The sequence below is a fragment of the Propithecus coquereli genome, unplaced genomic scaffold (genome assembly GCF_000956105.1).
Source record: "Propithecus coquereli isolate 6110/MARCELLA unplaced genomic scaffold, Pcoq_1.0 Scaffold164, whole genome shotgun sequence".
NCBI lineage: Eukaryota > Metazoa > Chordata > Mammalia > Primates > Indriidae > Propithecus > Propithecus coquereli.
The window spans coordinates 1,020,336-1,036,618 of record NW_012140969.1 but is presented as its reverse complement, the minus strand read 5'-3'; the positions used below and the strand labels follow the sequence as shown (position 1 = coordinate 1,036,618).

Below are 16,283 nucleotides of genomic sequence, written 5' to 3'. Positions count from 1 at the left end.
TGTCTCGGCCTCCCAGAGTGCTAGGATTACAGGCGTGAGCCACTGCGCCCGGCCTTAAATGTCATTTTGACAAGACCTTCCCTGAGTGGTTAGAACTTGGCTGCAGAAAACACAAATGCACGTTCTCCATTAAACGCACGGGATCCTTTAGGTACGTTGCTGGCCAAGATCTCTCTTGTTAGAAATCAGGCATGGTGGCCACTAGGTGGCTTACAAACAACAGAAATTTATTCTGTCATGGTTCTGGTTAGAAGTCCATGGTCAAGGTGCCAAGAAATTTGGTTTCGCTCTTTATGTACTAGTAGAGAGAGAGAGAGAGAGAGAGAGAGAGAGCGGGCTCTCTGAGGTGTTGTCTAAGAACACTGATCCTTAGTGTTCAGATCAGGGCCCCGTCCTTATGATCTTATTTAGCCTAATTCCTTCCCTGGAGGCCTCATCTCCAAATACAGCCACACCGGGGGTCAGGGCTTCAACTTATGAATTTGGGGTGGAAACAAACCTTCAGCCCTTGACATGAACGAATGTGGAAGACATCACGCTAAGTGCGATGAGTCAGATGCAGAAGGACAAATAATGATTTCACTTCTATGGAGTAGAATAGTCAAATCCATAGAGACAAAATAGAGTGGAGGTTGCCAGGGGCTTGGGGGGAGAGGGAATGGAAAACTAATGTCTAATAGGTGCAGGGTTTTCGTTAGAGGTGATGACAAAGTTTGGGGCGTAGATAGTGGTGATGGTTGCATGACATTGCGAATGTGCTCAATGCCACCGAGTCGTATCCTTACTGGTGTTTAAGATGATACGTATGTGTATTTGACCACAATGAAAAAACGAATAAAAAAATAAATAGAAGAAAGGAAAAAGGAGACCCAAAGCACTCAGCCCCTTTCATTCCAGGAGAGGCCCTCACCTTAGTGTTATGATGGTCCGGGTGGGTTCAGGCGTCCTCGGCCACAGATGCCCTGCGGGAGACAGAAGGGGGCACCTGAGACCCCACAGTCCTGGCCCAGCCACCAAACTACCTCTCAGAGGTGCTGTTCTCAGTCCCCCTCCTGCATGGCCCTTGGTTTTGAGCAGCTGAGGCCAAGGCCAACTGGTAGTTCTCTTAGCCAGGGCTTTCTTAATACATCAACTGCCCTGTGAGTTGTATTTAACTCACGCCAGTTTTGGGCCCGGGGCCTTGTGAAGCGTATGTAACGCACATGTCTCTTTACCTTGGGAGCTGTGTGAACTATTTTTCAAGTTGCATATAACTCACGCACAGAAAAAAATTAAAAAGAGCAAATTTTTCATCAAATTAGAAAGGATCATTTTGTTTTTGAAGTTTTTATGCTATTTTCTTAATAAAACACTGTGGCCCCAAGGAAAAACCTTTTTTTTTCCTAGTGTGACAGTTAATGTGTTAATAGCTACGATTTTGCTCATTTCTGTTGTACGCAGTGGCCACCTGGAACAGCTACTGCACAAAGTCACCAGTTTTCCACCACCAGCCCCATGTCCCATTGGTCACTCATCTTGTCATATGGGTTTTCTCCTCTACTTTTATACTTTTCTTTTGTCTCCCAAAATTAAGACACTTGGGTATGAAGTCCTTAGGTACTTCTTATTTTCATGGTAACCCTTCTCTGAATGTTTTGAAGCCTGTTTTTTTTTTGGAGACAGGGCCCTCTTCTTGGGCCATCAGAACTACTCTAGGAGGTCCTTGGTCACCTGCTGGTCACCTTCACCAGTCTTCCCTCCGAAGGGGTAAAGGGAAGGCAGGAAGAGAAAGGCTGCTTGCTCTTTCTGCTAAGTGAGTTATCTCACGAGTGTTATGAAAAGTTCCGTATTTAAATGAATTCTCAGGAAACAGTTTTATTTATCACTGGGTGCTGTGGAGAGATTTGTGCTCTCCTCAAATTCATACGTTAAAGCCCTAACCCCCAATGGGAAGGTATTTGGGGATGAGGCCTTTGGGAGGTAATTAGGGTTAGATGAGGTCATCAGGGTGGGGCCCCCACAATGGGATTAGTGCCCTTATAAGGAGAGATACCAGAGAGCTTGTTCTCTCTCTCCACCACGTGAGAACATAGCAAGAAGGCAGCCACCTGCAATCCAGGAAGAGAGCCCTGACCAAGAACCAAACCAGCTGGCATCTTGATCTTGGACTTCCCATCCCCCAGAACTGTGAGCAATAAATTCCTGTTGTTTAAGCCACGCAGTCTATGATATTTTATTATGGCAGCCTGAACAGACTAGGACAGATGGCTTTGTTCAACTCAGAGTAATTGGAAATGTACAGGTTTTTGTCTGTAGGTAAGTTTTGTATTTCTCTGAGATAAATACCCAGGAGTGGGGTCGTTTTGCTTTTTTTTTTTAACAACTTCCCAACTGTTTTCCAGAGTAGCTGCACCATTTTACATTCCCATGAGCCATGTAGGAGCATCCCTGTTTCTGCACATCCTCACCAGCACTTAGAGTTGTCCCTTTTTTATTTTAGCCACTGCGGTAATGGTATCTCATAGTGGTTTTAATTTGCATTTCCCTAATGGCCACTGATGTCTTCATCTTTTCTTGTGCCTATCTGCTGTCTTTATGTTTCCTTCAGTGAAATGTATCTACACCTCTTTTGCCCATTTTCTAAATGGATTTTTTGTATTTGTACTATTGTGTTTTGAGAGCTTTTTATGTATTCTAGGTACTGGCCCCTTGTCCAATAAGTAATTCGCAGATATTTTCTCCCATTCTGTAACTTGTCTTTTTGTTCTCTTAATAAGGTCTTCCGCAGAGCAGAAGTTTTTGATTTTGATGAAGTCAATTTATAGATTTTTTTTTTCTTTTATAGATCACGCTTTTGGTGTTATATTAAAGAAGTCTTCACCAAGGCTTAGCTTCTGAAGATTTTACCCTGTACTACCTGTGAAAAGTTCTATAGTTTTACATTTTCCATTTAGATCTACAGGAGTTCATTTTTTTTTTTTGTTAAGAGTTCATTTTTGTAGAAAGTGTGAAGTTCAGGTTGAGGATCATTTCTTTTGCCTATGGATGTGGTCATTATTGTCCTTTCTGTTTTAACTTGCAGAATTATCCATAGAGTAATACAAAGTATGATTTTGTAGTGTCGTGATCTACAACTGTATTCCTCATTGGTATAACCCACATGTCCTGTAGAATATTTATACAAAAAATATATATATTTTGCTGTTAATATTATCCTTTTTTGTCCAGGGGAGGGATCTCAGGATCACTTGTTAATAAACATTATTTCTCAACTTATAAAAGTATTTGTACCAGCAACAATGAACTCCGGGTGGTAGAATTATAGATTATTTCTATTTCTAGATCTTTTTTGTGTTTTTTTAAGTTTTCTGCACGCACCCATACATAGACAAGGTAAATACCATAATTTTGTTGCTATTCATTGATGATTCCTCCAGTGTCAAGCCAGACTTGAATGCACGCGAGTCCATTTATATCAAATTCAAACTCAGACAAAATCAAACTACATTGTTAGACGTGAGAACAGTTGTTACCTGTGAAAAGAAAGGAAGGAGTCGCGACATTTGGGGGAGATGAAGAAGGCTCTAGAGTACTGGCAGTGTTCAGTTTGTGGACTGGTGGTTGTTCAGATGTTTGCTTTGTGTGAATTTTTTGAGCTGTGTATTTGTTTGGGGTACTTTCCTGTAGGCGATAGAACTCAAGATTTTTTCAATGTGTAACATGTTATCATGATGCCCAAGATTATAATTAAATTTGTTATAATCATACAAATCTCCATCTACAGGGTGGTAGTTACTGATACCCAAAGCTTTCAACTCAGGAACCAAATTGGGCTCCAATCCCACCCCTACCTCTTATTAGCTGCATAACCTCAGGCAAATCCATACCTGTTTCCTCAACTATAAAATAAAACCATAAAATTATCACATAACAGCGGTACCTACTGTTGAGTCATCATGAGGACTGAAAGAGTTAAGAAGTTTAAAGTGCTTAGAACAGTCAGGAATGTAGTATGTGCTCAATAAATAGCAGCTGCTGTGATCTACCGCAGTTGTTTTTTTTAATGGTGTTTGTTAGGTTTGACATGTGTAATAGTTTAGGGTAGGGGACTTATGTATTTTTTTTTTTGGTTGGATAGTACCAGGTTAGGAAGAATATTTTTTCTGCCTCTTCTAAGCTGCAAGATGTCCTTTTCAATTTGTCCCCTGAGGCAGGGAATTAAGAGTTGCTGGGGGCAGTTTTTTCCCTCCTACATTTTTATTCTATTTTATACTATCTTGCTTGTGTAACTCAGAATGAGGCACGGCAGAGAAATCAATGAGTTGTCTTCTCATCGATTTAGACTATTCTCAGGCAGCTGAAAAACTGGGAACTGTGAACTGAAAATTTCACTTTGCATCAGATTTTCTCTAATTGTCTCTGGAACACTTGCCGGTAATCTAGCGCTTGCTAGAACTCTCCAGAGCCAGGTCACACTCTTAGCCTGGATGAAAAATCTTGGCCTAAAACAAGGAACGGGTGGGTGGATGGGACACAAAATCTCACCAAATATGAGAAAAGGAGCTGCTGCTGTGTCTGAGGCCGGCCCTTTGAGACCACTGTGGGGCCCAGGAAGTCTGTTCTGCCTGCAAGTGACACTTGGGTGGTCCAATTGTTCCTTTTTTTCTTTTCCTTTTTTTTTTTTTTAAAGAGACAGGGTCTCACTCTGTTGCCCAGGTTGGAGTGCAGTGACATGGTCACAGCTCACTGCAGCTTCAATGTCCTGAGCTCGTGCCATCCTCTCACCGGACTACAGACGTGTGCCACCACACCCAGCAAAATTTTTTTATTTTTTGTAGAGATGGGGTCTCACTATGTTGCCCGCCCAGGCTGGTCTTGAACTCCTGGCCTCAAGGGATCCTCCCACCTCGGCCTCCCAGAGTGCTGGGATTACAGGTCTAAGCTACCGGGCCCAACCCCATTTATTTCTTGAATGGCCTTTTGCAGAAACTGGCAGGGAATTGTGTGCCAGGGCCCGGATACCTTCGAAAGATGTTTGGGATCCCTTAGCCACTGGGAAGCAATAGGAATCTGCCACTTAGAATAGACAACGTTGTTTTGTTTTTTTTTATTTCAACATATTATGGGGGTACAGATGTTTAGGTTACGTATGTTGCCCTTGCCCCCTCTCCCCACCACCAAGTCCGAGCTTCAAGCGCGTCCATCCCCTGGGTGGTGCGCATCGCACTCATTGTTTATGCATATACCCGTCCCCTCTCCCCCCTCCCCCCTGCCCAACGTCCAATAAATGTTATTCTTATATGTGCACTTAAGTGTTGATCAGTTAATACCAATTTGATGGTGAGTACATGTGGTGCTTGTTTTTCCATAGAATAGACAGCTCTTGTGTGCAAGTTGGTATTTCTAGAAGCCAATGCGCTTCTAGATAATGTATAAAGGACAGTTTGAACCAGTTAAGATGGGCACTTAGTATATCATATCCAGCATCCTCGAAAATGACTTTGAGCAGGTTAGTAGCGATTCAGCCTTGCTCGTGTAATTTTTGGTGGGTCCTGTGATTCCTACAAGAGCTACTTGTGTGGAGCGGGGAGGTGCTTGTGCTCAGAGGGAAAAGCCTGTGGTCACAGGATTTATGAGAGACTGAGAGTCAGGGAGGAAAACTGCACTAGAAAAACGGCGCGGGGTCTTTTGTCCGGACGGAGTAACACAGACAGCATCCCGACACCTGTCCCACAAGCTGCATCGTCTAATGTGCTCACAGAGGCTGCCCTTTCATTCAGGAAACCAGGATGAAACAGGTTTAAAAAACTCATCCTGAGAACAGGCCACTGTCTGTGTCCATTTCTCAGAGCAGGATGTATTTTCCCCCTCTCAGGCCCAAGAACTTTTTCCATTTTCATTGTTCACTTTTTATTTTCATCCCTGCCTTTCTGCCGGGTCCCCTCGCAGAAACCGCTCTGTGGCAGAGTCGCCGCAGCAGGCCAGGTGCACCGATCGATGGCACCTCTCAGCAGTGGGCAGATGGTGCTAATTAGACTCCAAGTGGCTTTTACGGCCGCGGAGATAGTGCCGGACAGCACCTGCCCCCAGCGCCGTGGCTGGCTGCTGCAGGGGATGTACGAACAGGAGATGGATATTATGTATTCCTGTCGCTTTCTGGGTGCAGAGCAAAGTGACTCATACTGCACGATGAACTACAAATCAGATGTCTTGTCCTCCTGCAGAAAGGTGGCTGTCCGTCCTTACAGGGGTCTGCTTAGCAGGTTTATTGAGATGTCATTCCCAGACCATACAGTTCACCCAGTTTTAGGTATACAATTCAGCAGCTTATAGTGTATCCGCAGAGTCACCGCAATCAATTTTAGAACACCAAAGAGAAACGCCGTACCCGTTAGCCGTCACCTTCCAACTCGGCAAATACTGATCTGCTGTCTATCTCGGTGGCTTTGCCTGTTCCAGACATTTCTTATAGATGGGATCATACAGTATGTGGTCTTTGGTCTCTGGCTGCTGTTACTAAGCATGATGTTTTCAGGGTTTGTCCGTGTTGTAGCATGTGTCCACGCTACATTCTTTTTACGGCTGAATAATATCCCATTATATGGATGGACTCAACCACATCGTGTTTATCTGTTCATCAGCTGATAGACATCGGGGCTGTTTTCTCCTTTCAGCTACTATGAGTCATGCCGCTAGGAACAATCGTGCACAAATATTTGTGTGGACGTGTGTTTTCATTTCTCTTGGGCATATATCCAGGAGTGGACTCGCTGGCTCCTACGGTAACTATGTTTAACCGTTTGAGGGACTGCCAGACCGTTTTCCAAAGTGGCGACACCACTCTACGAGCCCGCCACGGCCTCATGGTTGTGCACGGTGTGGAACCCTCCATCTAGGTGACAGAATGCCGCAGCAGCAGGAGACCTGAGGCTCTCCCCGCCCTGGCAGGCAGACCTCTGGGCCCCTGGGCAGCTGGTGTTCTTAAGTACCCAGAATCTGTTTTAACCAGGTGTGATTAGACATGGAGAAATGACTGTCATGAAGGAAGACGTTTATATGCGTGGTCTCCTAGAAGCAGGAGGCAGGGCATGCCACACAGGGAAGCCCATGGGTTGGTTGGGGACAGAGGGAACAACATGGGCAAGAGCCTTTATTGTGGTTTCCATGGGGAGGAACAGGGAGGGCAGGGAGGGCAGGCTCAGGATTGGACCCGGTTGTCTGGAACCGGGTCCTGGGGTGCTGAGGGCAGGGGCTCCTGGCCTGGAGTGTAAGAGCCCAGGAAGGGAGGGGCTGTCCCTCAGGGTCAACAAGGTCACAAGATGTAAAAGCATCAAAAATACAGAATAAGGCCGGGTGCGGTGGCTCATGCCTGTAATCCTAGCACTCTGGGAGGCCGAGGCGGGTGGATCATTTGAGCTCAGGAGTTCGAGACCAGCCTAAGCAAGAGTGAGACCCCATCTCTACTAAAAAATAAAAAGAAATTAGCTGGACGATTAAAATATATACAGAAAAAATTAGCTGGGCATGGTGGCCCATGCCTGTAGTCCCAGCTACTTGGGAGGCTGAGGCAGAAGGATTGCTTGAGCCCAGGAGTCGGAGGTTGCTGTGAGCTAGGCTGACGCCATGGCACTCTAACCCAGGCAACAGAGCGAGACTCTGTCTCAAAAAAAATACAGAATAAAAGGACATGATTGAGACCAGGCATCCAAGACCAGCCTGGGCAACATAGCAAGACCCCGTCTCTACAAAAAATTAAACAATTAGTTGGGTACGGTGGCACACACCTGTAGTCCCAGCTATTCGGGAGACTGAGGCAGGTAGATCGCTGGAGCCCAGGAGTTCCAGGCTGCAGTGAGCTATGATGACGCCACTGCACTCCAGCCTGGGCGACAGAGTGAGACCCTATCTCTAAGAGAAAAAAAAAAAGACACGGTTGATAATGATTGATGTGGCTGGTCTGTGGCAGAGCCACTGACTCATGTCTCAATCCATCAGTTATGTCCCTGGTTGTTTCTGTTCCAGGAAGACTTGATCTGTGGCTGGTCCTCCTCTTATTTTAAAAGTCTTAAGTATCTTGGTGGGGCAGGAGCGGGGAGCCGTGTGCCACTGCAGAGGAAAAAGAATCATTTATCTCGGTAGGGTACGTTGCTGTTAAGTGTGCACGTCATTAAATTTTTTTTATAAAAATTCCCCCACCTTCCAAAAATAGAAGGCTGCGTCAGATACTTTTTCAGAAGTATTTGTGTAATAAATTATAAAGAAATACAAAGAATTATCAGTGGTCTAAGGAAATATGGTAGGTACTTGAGCAAACGAGAGTGTTCTAAATTATAATAACTTTTCATTCAACAAACTTTATCGTATATAGTTGGCCCTCATTCTTCGCCGATGCAGTATTTGCAAATTTACCTACCTGCTAAAATTTATTGGTAACCCCCAAATCAATACTTGCGGGACCTTGAAGGTCATTTGTGGATTTGCTCACAATGGTGAAAAATCTGAGTGGCGCAACACACACATTCTCAGCAGAGGTCGAACGAGGCAACACTCTGCCTTCTTGTTCCAGCTCTCCTGCTGTGAACCAGTGGGTTTTTTGCAGTCTATCAAGTGCCATATTTTGTGCCATTTTTGCTTTTTGTTGGTGATTTTGCTGTTTAAAATGGCTCCCAAGCACGGTGCTGAAGAGCGGTCTTGTGTCCCTAACCGCAAGGAAGCTGTGAGGTGCCTTACGGAGGAGGAAATCCGTGTGTTAGAGAACCTTCGGCCGGGTGCAGTGGCTCACGCCTGTAGTCCTAGCACTCTGGGAGGCTGAGGCGGGAGGATCGCTTGAGGTCAGGAGTTTGAGACCAACCTGGGCAAGAGTGAGACCCCATGGCTACTAAAAATAGAAAAAATTAGCCGGGCATGGTTGTGCATGCTTGTAGTCCCAGCTACTTGGGAGGCTGAGACAGGAGGATTGCTTGAGCCCAGGAGTATTAGGTTGCTGTGAGCTATGATGATGCCACTGCACTCTAGCCCGGGCAATAGAGCAAGATTCTGTCTCAAAAAAAAAAAAAAAATAGAGAATCTTTGTCTAGGCACACATGCTGGCGCTGTTGGCTGTGAGTTCAGTGTTAATGAATCCGCAATGTGTGTTAAGTAAGGTGTCTTTCAACAGAAACACACATAAAATGAGATCTTGCATGGACCAGTGGATGACTGTTATGGCTGGAGGCTCCCGGGAACCTAACCCGTGTTTCCCCTAGAAGGCAACGGTTCAGTGTTCGCTAAACATAACTACCTCCAATAACAAGAATCGACTGTGAGTTTTTATTTCGAAATAGTCTAAGACTCACAAGAACTTGCAAAAATAGTCCAGACAGTTCCCATGTACCTTCACCCAGCAACTCCCAGTGGTGATAATGTCACGTAACCGTAGTCCATCCATGTATGGATTTGACACCACGGTCAAGGCGCAGAACTGTTCCATCCCCACGAAGAAACGATGCCTGCCTTCTTTTTTTTTTTTTTTTGAGACAGAGTCTCACTGTGTTGCCTGGGCTAGAGTGCCGTGGCGTCAGCCTAGCTCACAGCAACCTCAAACTCCTGGGCTTAAGCGATCCTCCTGCCTCAGCCTCCCGAGTAGCTGGGACTACAGGCGTGCGCCACCATGCCCGGCTAATTTTTTCTATATATTTTTAGTTGTCCAATTAATTTCTTTCTATTTTTAGTAGAGATGGGGTCTCGCTCTTACTCAGGCTGGTCTCAAACTCCTGAGCTCAAACAATCCACCCGCCTCGGCCTCCCAGAGAGCTAGGATTACAGGCGTGAGCCACCGCGCCCGGCCCTGCCTTCTTTTTAATTGTGGTAAAATATATATAATGTAAAATTTGCCAACTTTAAGTGTACAGTTTGGCGGCATTAAGCACATTCACATTGCCGTGCAACCATCACCACCCTCCACCTCCAGAACTTTCTCGTCTTCCCAAACTGAAGCTCTGTCCCCATGAAATGCTAACTCCCCACCCACTCCCCAGCCCCTGGCCCCCACCATCCTACTTCCTGTCTCTGTGGATCTGATGACTCTAGGGACCTCCTGTGAGTGGAATCACACAGGATTTGTCCTTTTATGCCTGGCTTATGTCACTGAGCACGATGTCCTCAAGGTTCATCTACGTGGTAGCCTGTGTCAGAATCTCCTTCCTTGTTATGGCTTAATAGTATTCAGGGGAACAATGATTTCTTGACCCTTGTTTTGTGGGAGGCCCCATTCTGTTGGGAAGTATCTTCTTCTGTCTTGTGCTCTATTGAGGACACAGAAAATTGAAACAAGTAAGTTCTCTTGTACGTCGGCGGTAGGGGGTGTTGTTCTTTTAACTCAAATTCTATCCCTTTTATCCCTTTGAGGGCTACCTGGTATCTCTAATCATGACACTAAGACATGAAAACTGCACTGTCTCCTAAATCATCAAAGGAAGATTTCAGTCTATTACTATAGATTTAGCGTTCTCAGTAGTTTGTTAAAACTCTTTGGAATCGGCAATTCTTAGGTGGTATTTATAGTGACTTTTTCTGGGGACTCTTTGATTACAGCAGAATCCGTCTGACTTTGGGCAAACCGTCAGTCCACAGGAGCAATCCGTCAGCCATGCCCGGACGCCGGGCAAAGTATGCATTTCAGGATTTGTCCCATATTTGTACGTTTAGGTCATAATTGCTGGGGTGGGGTTGAGCGTGGTGTAGACTTGGCAGGAAATGCTTGCTGTGGACCGTGTAGCCTTCAATTTAGGATTCGTGTCTTCGTACATGAGTGTTTCTATATGAGTGACATCTCCGTCGCCTTTGCTATAATAGTGGTAATTGTTAGCGCGTATGGTGACGTCAGAATGTTTGCGGTCACTGACCGATTGCCATCTTCGCCCTGCTATGGTATAGGATGAACAGCCAGGGAGAATAGACGTGATGTGGTATCTCACAGCTTATCAGCCAACGTCTTAATTTACAAGCTTTCTTCGTGACTCCTCTGCCAAAAAGTCTCTCGTGCGTCCTCCCCTGCACGTTTGCAATCACTTTAAATTTCCACCTAATTAAAAGTCGCTCAGAGAATGCTGAATCCACTCCCCGGGAAGGCAGCGGTGAGAACATTTTCTTCCAAGGCACACTCCGTGCCCACCCCAAGGTTCATGGACTCTCTGCTACTGAGAGCCAGAGTTCCAGCTGCTTCCCCCTCTGTAACGTAGAGAAACCGGCGGATGGGCACGTCAGGGACCCCGGAGCCAGGTCGGGAGATCCGTGGACAGATCTCTTTTTAATGGTGCCGTTTGTTCTTCCCTGGGGCAGAGCTTTAAGACACGTTTTTATAAAATATGAGACTAAACTAGCCAAGCAGCCCGTCTCAACCAGGCTCGACTCAAGAGGTCGGTTTGTCAAATAGGAGAAAACTCAGCCCCGGGAATGACAGCTGCGCTTTCATTAAGAGTCGCATCTTCTAGCTCTCTGGGAGGCCGAGGCGGGTGGATTGTTTGAGCCTGAGCAAGAGCGAGACCCCGTCTCTACTAAAAATAGAAAGAAATTAATCGGACAACTAAAAATATGTAGAAAAAATTATCCCGGCATGGTGGCACATGCCTGTAGTCCCAGCTACTTGGGAGGCTGAGGCAGGAGGATTGCTTGAGCCCAGGAGTTTTAGGTTGCTGTGAGCTAGGCTGATGCCACGGCACTCTAGCCCGGGCAAAAGAGTGAGACTCTGTCTCAAAAAAAAAAAAAAAAAAAGAGTCGCATTTTTCCATCAGCAGGAAAAGTTATCAGTGTGTCCGTGTGTCCTGAACCCTTAAATGAATGAGCAGATGGGTCTAAACCCCCGGGAAGCCCTGTTGCATGTGGGTTGAATTAGAATCGGAACCCGGAGTCCACTTTGACGGCAGGATTCTGTTTGAGTGCTGACAACCAGGGGCAGCTAAAGTCCCTCTGGGTCTTAAAGTCGTCCTGACATCCAGTCTCAGGTTAATTAGCATCCTGCGCGTGGTGTCAGCACGAACCACGCCAAGCTCAGAGCTCCCTGTTTCGTGATCTTAGATTATTTTCAGTGAACACAATCTGCGGCGTTCTTGCCTTTCTTACCCCCTGCAAAGACAGAGGGGAGCGCAGAGGGTTTTTTGTTTTGTTTGACCAAAGGAGAAAATGCCGCGCAATTTCCAACACTAAACGGTCACAGTGGGGACCAATTTCCTGCCCTCCAGCCCCGCTGCTTCAGCCAATACAGCAAGGGAAGACGCGGCTTTATTTTCTAGAAGGATCCTACCGAGGCATAAAAAGGGCGCGCAGCCCAGCCTGGCGCTACGCCGGGTCCCAGAGCCCCAGCGTGAACATGGGAAATACTCATTCCAAAAGCAGCGACAGACACGGCTCGCTCCCGGGCCGTCCGGAGCTGTCTTTTTATGGCTCTTACCCCAGGAAATGGAGCGAGAACGTCTTCTTGGATAACGAGCTGTTGACCTCCAAGATCCTGTCTGTGCTGCGGCCGCAGTCGGAGCGGGGCTTGCGTGCCGGCGACCTCCGCTACCCAGCCCACTTTCTCAGCACCAACTCTGTCTTTGCCTCTGTCGCAGCCTCGCTCAAGGAGCATCCCCGGAGCAGCCTCCTGTCCGATGGCAGCCCAGCCCTGTCCAGGAATGTTGGCATGACGGTCTCGCAGAAAGGGGGTCCCCAGCCAACACCGAGCCCGGCTGGAACTGGGACGAAACTTGGGTAAGGCGGGGTCCCCTCCCTGCCATCAGGTGGGTGGCATCTCTCGGGAAGCTGTGGACAGCCCCTCTGAAAGGAGACCCCCCTCCCCACCGTCCTTACTTAGGTCTATGCGAGTTGGCACAGCGGCCCCCATGCCAGGCGACGAAATTCCCATTAACGCCTGCTTCCAACACCCATGCCTTTTTTCAAAACTGATGTGTCCCGGGGTGTATCTGGCCAGCGGTGGAGCCAGTTTGCTTAATATTCTGGAAGGATCCTTGAACTCATATCTTGGGTGGGGCTCCTTACTGTATGCAAGGCGATGCTAAAAGTCCCACCGAGGGTGCTGTGGAGGTAGCATCTGCTGTCCGTGCCTTAAGTGGTTTCCTTTATGTTGCGTTCAGCAGTGTCCGGGTGGAAAGTATGCTAAGCCCTGCTGTGTTTGTCGTGAGCCGGTGGGCAAAGAGGGGGTTATATTTTTCCTGTGGGAAGGGGCTCCCCTCCCACCCTCGACTGTGAGGCCGTGTCCCCCTAACTCCCAGCAGAAAGACTCCCAGGGGCTTCAGTGGACTCCGGTGGTCAGTAAAGGAAGAGCCCGAGATTCACACCCCCTTAGAATGTTCCCGAACGTTAATGTCATGATGGAAAAAGTCCTGGCATGACATTGACAGATAGCCTCCCAGTTTTTAAAAACGATCTGTGACAAAGTTAAGGCTCACATGGAAATCTGGAAAGTTCTCAGTTATCTAATCAGATGGAGAATCTGATCTGCCTTCGCAGAAACAGGGGTGGGTGTGTTTTAATTCAATCGTCTGAAATCATCATTATTTTCACTTAGACCAATCACAGGAGAGATGGATGAAACCGAGTACGTGTTTTTAAAATATAAGCAGGCAGCCGATGACTCCCTTTCGCTCACATCTTCGAATGCCGAGTCCGTTTTCATAGAAGGTACGGTCACCTGGATTCTCCCGCAGCTGTCACGGTGTCCCCGTCCATCCTGGGGGACGTGGGGCCCATGTCAGAGTGTCCGTGGGTGGGGCGGCCGGGAGCCAGCCAGGCTCCAGCCCCCAGCGTCAGCCCCTCCCTCCTCCCTCAGACCCCTACGCTGCCTCGTTGAGGAGCGAGATCGAATCGGACGGCCACGAGTTCGAGGCCGAGTCCTGGAGCCTCGCCGTGGACTCAGCCTATGCCAAGAAACAGAAGAGGGAGGTGGTGAAAAGACAGGATGTCCTTTATGGTAAGAAGCCCAAGCCTGTGCCACCGTGCCAGCTCTCCAGTTATTTTTCTTTCTTTCTTCCTTTCTTTCTTTTTTAACTCCACCTGGGAGTCCAGGTTGCGTGGCCGACCTACCTCCCCTGAGACCGTGTGGCCCATTCCGCCTGCCTCCCCACAGCACATCCTTCCTCCCAGGCCAGGGAAGAGCTGGTCAGGGAGGATTTTGTTAGAACCCATCCCTGTGGACGATTCTAGCCAAATGCCCGGGTCCGACCCATTCCTGCCTCGGTGCCTGCCTCCGTCCATCTGGGCTGCGCTCAAACAGTGCTGCAGGCCGGGAAGTCCAAGATCAAGGCGCCGGCAGACTCGGTGCCCAGTGTCGGCCACTTCCTGGTTTACAGATAGCGCATCCTAGCTGTGTTCTTACATGGTCTCTCTGGGATCCTTGTCATAAGGGCACTAATCCCAACACGAGGGCTCTACCTACGTGACCTGGTCACTTTGCGAAGGTCCCACATCCTATTACCATCGTGTTGGGGGTTAGGATTTCAGTGTACGAATCTGGGGGAACACACACGTCCAGTTCGTTGTAGTCTGATCAGAGACACACGCAGATGTGCGAGTTGTACACCCACGAGAGTGGTGTCCTCAGAACAAAGTCCTTGCTTAAAACAGCCTTGAAGCCCCTTCAGTTGACTTCAGGCAGGAAACCCTCCTGCGATGCTGAGGTCCCGGGGCCCTCTCCTTCCCCTGCTCCCTTAGGCTGGGGTCCCGGCAGCACGGGGCTGGGAAGGACAGGAAGCCTGGACACTGGACAGTAAGAAAGACCCCAAGGGCAGGGACTCGGGCAGAGAACCTTCAGACGCCAGCCCAGCACATGAAGGGCAGGAACGCCCACGAGTGCCCGGCGGGGCCTCGGAGCCGGCGTGGGTACATCCCGCCATCTGTGTCCCCGCAGAGCTGATGCAGACGGAGGCGCACCACGTGCGGACACTCAGGATCATGCTCAGGGTGTACTTCAGGGCCCTGCAGGAGGAGCTGCAGTTCAGCTGCGCCGCCTTCAGCCGCCTCTTCCCCTGCGCCGACGACCTGCTGGAGATGCACGGCCGCTTCCTCTCCCGGCTCAAGGAGCGCCGCCACGAGTCCCTGGAGGAGGGCAGCGACCGGAATTACATCATCCAGAAAATCGGGGACCTCTTGGTTCAGCAGGTGGGTGCAGCCACGTTCATCCGAACCATCTTCAGAGCCCCTGTCCCCAGCTCTTCCAATAATAAAACGAAAGTGGCCCCTGTTTTCCGAGGGCCCCAGAGGACACACAGTACCGGGCCCCTCACAGCTACGCCTGCAGTGCATGTTCTGGAAACACAGACACCTAAGATAGCAAACGTCCCTGTCCAAACACGGTTCGGTGTTGTGTTCTTCTGTGCTCGTGTTAGCTTGCTCGGTTTTATTTGTTTGGTTCTGCCCGTTGTGTTTTTGACCATGAGAAGCGTACCTGTGGGCCAGGTGCCATGGCTCACTCCTGTAATCCCAGCACTCTGGGAGGCCAAGATGGGAGGATCGCTTGAGATCAGGAGTTCGAGACCAGCCTGAGCAAGAGCGAGACCCCATCTCTGTTAAAAATAGAAAACATTAACCAGGTGTGGTGGCGTGTGCCTGAAGTCCCAGCTACTCGGGAGGCTGAGGCAGGAGGATCGCTTGAGCCCAGGAGTTTGAGGTTGCTGAGAGCTAGGCTGACGCCACGGCACTCTAGCTTGGGCAACAGAGCGAGACTCTGTCTCAGAAAAGCATACCTGCGGACCAGAGCCATCTAAGGGAGCAGTGTTGACGCCACATGTTCTCTGTAGGCCAGGGTTGCCACAGGGGAGCTGTACACAGCCCTGACCACAGACTGCTGGCTCAGAGCAGCCTGTGTCAATTCATTAGAATAATTAGGAGAATACTCCCTTGGCTTGTTCATGTTTCTGACATTCTTTGGCTCAAATTTATTTTTCCTCCTTGGATCTCAGGAAGCTATACAGCATCTGCGACGCAGCAAAGCCCTTAAGCAGAAAGTTTTCTCATTTAACCTTTTTCACACCTTTGCCATTAGACACCCCAGGCCCAGACGAAAGCATTTCCCTTTTTGAAGACAGAGTAGAAAGTGAATATTGCAGGAAAATCCGGATTTATTTTAACAGAGCCAGAGGAATTAGATGAAAATACACCTTGGCGTTTTTTCATGGTTCATCGTAGTAACATTTCCATTCTCTTCCCTGTTAGTTTTCAGGTGAAAATGGAGAGAGAATGAAAGAAAAGTACGGGTTGTTTTGCAGCGGCCACAACGAGGCTGTCAGTCAATACAAGTTGCTGTTGCAGCAAAGCAAGAAATTTCAAAACTT

The 16,283-nt window shown here is 48.1% G+C and overlaps 1 protein-coding gene across 1 annotated transcript in view; it reads left to right on the top strand.

Moving 5' to 3' along the window:
* Nucleotides 1-16,283, top strand: part of ARHGEF18 (Rho/Rac guanine nucleotide exchange factor (GEF) 18) — a 73,095-nt gene that overhangs the window by 39,955 nt on the left and 16,857 nt on the right. Inside the window, exons 6-10 of the mRNA XM_012641503.1 lie at nt 12,567-12,705; nt 13,523-13,635; nt 13,784-13,924; nt 14,861-15,111; nt 16,165-16,283. The exon at nt 16,165-16,283 is cut by the window's right edge and continues 5 nt beyond it. Of these exons, the coding sequence (XP_012496957.1) occupies nt 12,567-12,705; nt 13,523-13,635; nt 13,784-13,924; nt 14,861-15,111; nt 16,165-16,283 (763 nt within the window). The remainder of the gene's footprint in view (nt 1-12,566; nt 12,706-13,522; nt 13,636-13,783; nt 13,925-14,860; nt 15,112-16,164) is intronic.